The 992-nt window shown below is 41.5% G+C and overlaps 1 protein-coding gene across 1 annotated transcript in view; it reads right to left on the reverse strand.

Moving 5' to 3' along the window:
* Nucleotides 1–992, reverse strand: part of fam49bb (family with sequence similarity 49 member Bb) — a 36,840-nt gene that overhangs the window by 12,149 nt on the left and 23,699 nt on the right. The window contains exon 5 of the mRNA XM_008308190.3: nt 244–349. Within this exon, the coding sequence (XP_008306412.1) occupies nt 244–349 (106 nt within the window). The remainder of the gene's footprint in view (nt 1–243; nt 350–992) is intronic.

Here is a 992-nt window from a genome sequence, read left to right on the forward strand (position 1 = left end):
GGGGGGGCATTATTAGAGACCTTTTACATGAAGGACACAGTCCTGACATTTGATTTGGCTGCTGTTCATGTTTACAAAAGCCACTAACACGTCTGAAAACTCTGGAAGAGTAATTAACCATTATTTCATAATTTGATTTACGAGATCATCATTGTTGACTTTGGGCCATTAAATGTGTAAAACATGAGCACAGGTTTGATAAATGATGTCACCAAATGTTTGTCTTCACACTCAGGTACTCACCCAGTCTCTGGGAGAACTCGTAGAACTTCTTCAGTTTCCCCACCAGGGGGACGACGGCCGCCCACGCCTGCTCCTGTAAGGCCTCGTCGTTTGGATTAGAGATGGCCTGGAAAAAAAAAAAAATTATAAAAGTGAGTATTTAATAACGTTTTTATCCATATTCACCAATTACTGCCCCCTGGTGGCCCTGACATTAATGTGAGGATTAAATAAGAAGTTATCAATAAGTGTTTCATTTTAGTGATGTAATGATTCCCAACCACTTCTAGAAAATTTATCCAATTTCAATTGGTCCGGAAACTGATATTCTCACCAACAGTGAAAATTAAATTCTCTCTCACTGGGTGGCAGCAGAGGTTATAAAAACGTCATCATTAAAAGATCTTTGTATTGTTTTTCTTTCTTCAATTCCTGCAAGTCCATCAGTGATGTCTTCAACTAAACAGGCCTACTGGGGAAGTGCACAAATTGTTGCCATAATCGACTGTCATTTTTCTTCGGGCTAGGTGAGTGCATTACTAGTGAAGCGCCGAGCTGACATTTGAGACATTTCACTTGTATGAACCAGACCACGGACCGCCCTTTGTTCCGTTTGTGAGGTCAGAAACTGCAGCTCTAAATAAACTGTCAGTGGGTGAACGGAGTTTCCTGTTTTTCAGTGCTATTAAACCTACCAGTATACATCCCACCCCTCAGACTTTATAGGTTTGATTCAGTTTATTTGCCCTCCCTGACCCCCTCCCCCCCCC

The sequence above is a fragment of the Cynoglossus semilaevis genome, chromosome 3 (assembly GCF_000523025.1).
Source record: "Cynoglossus semilaevis isolate Cse_v1.0 chromosome 3, Cse_v1.0, whole genome shotgun sequence".
Lineage (NCBI taxonomy): Eukaryota > Metazoa > Chordata > Actinopteri > Pleuronectiformes > Cynoglossidae > Cynoglossus > Cynoglossus semilaevis.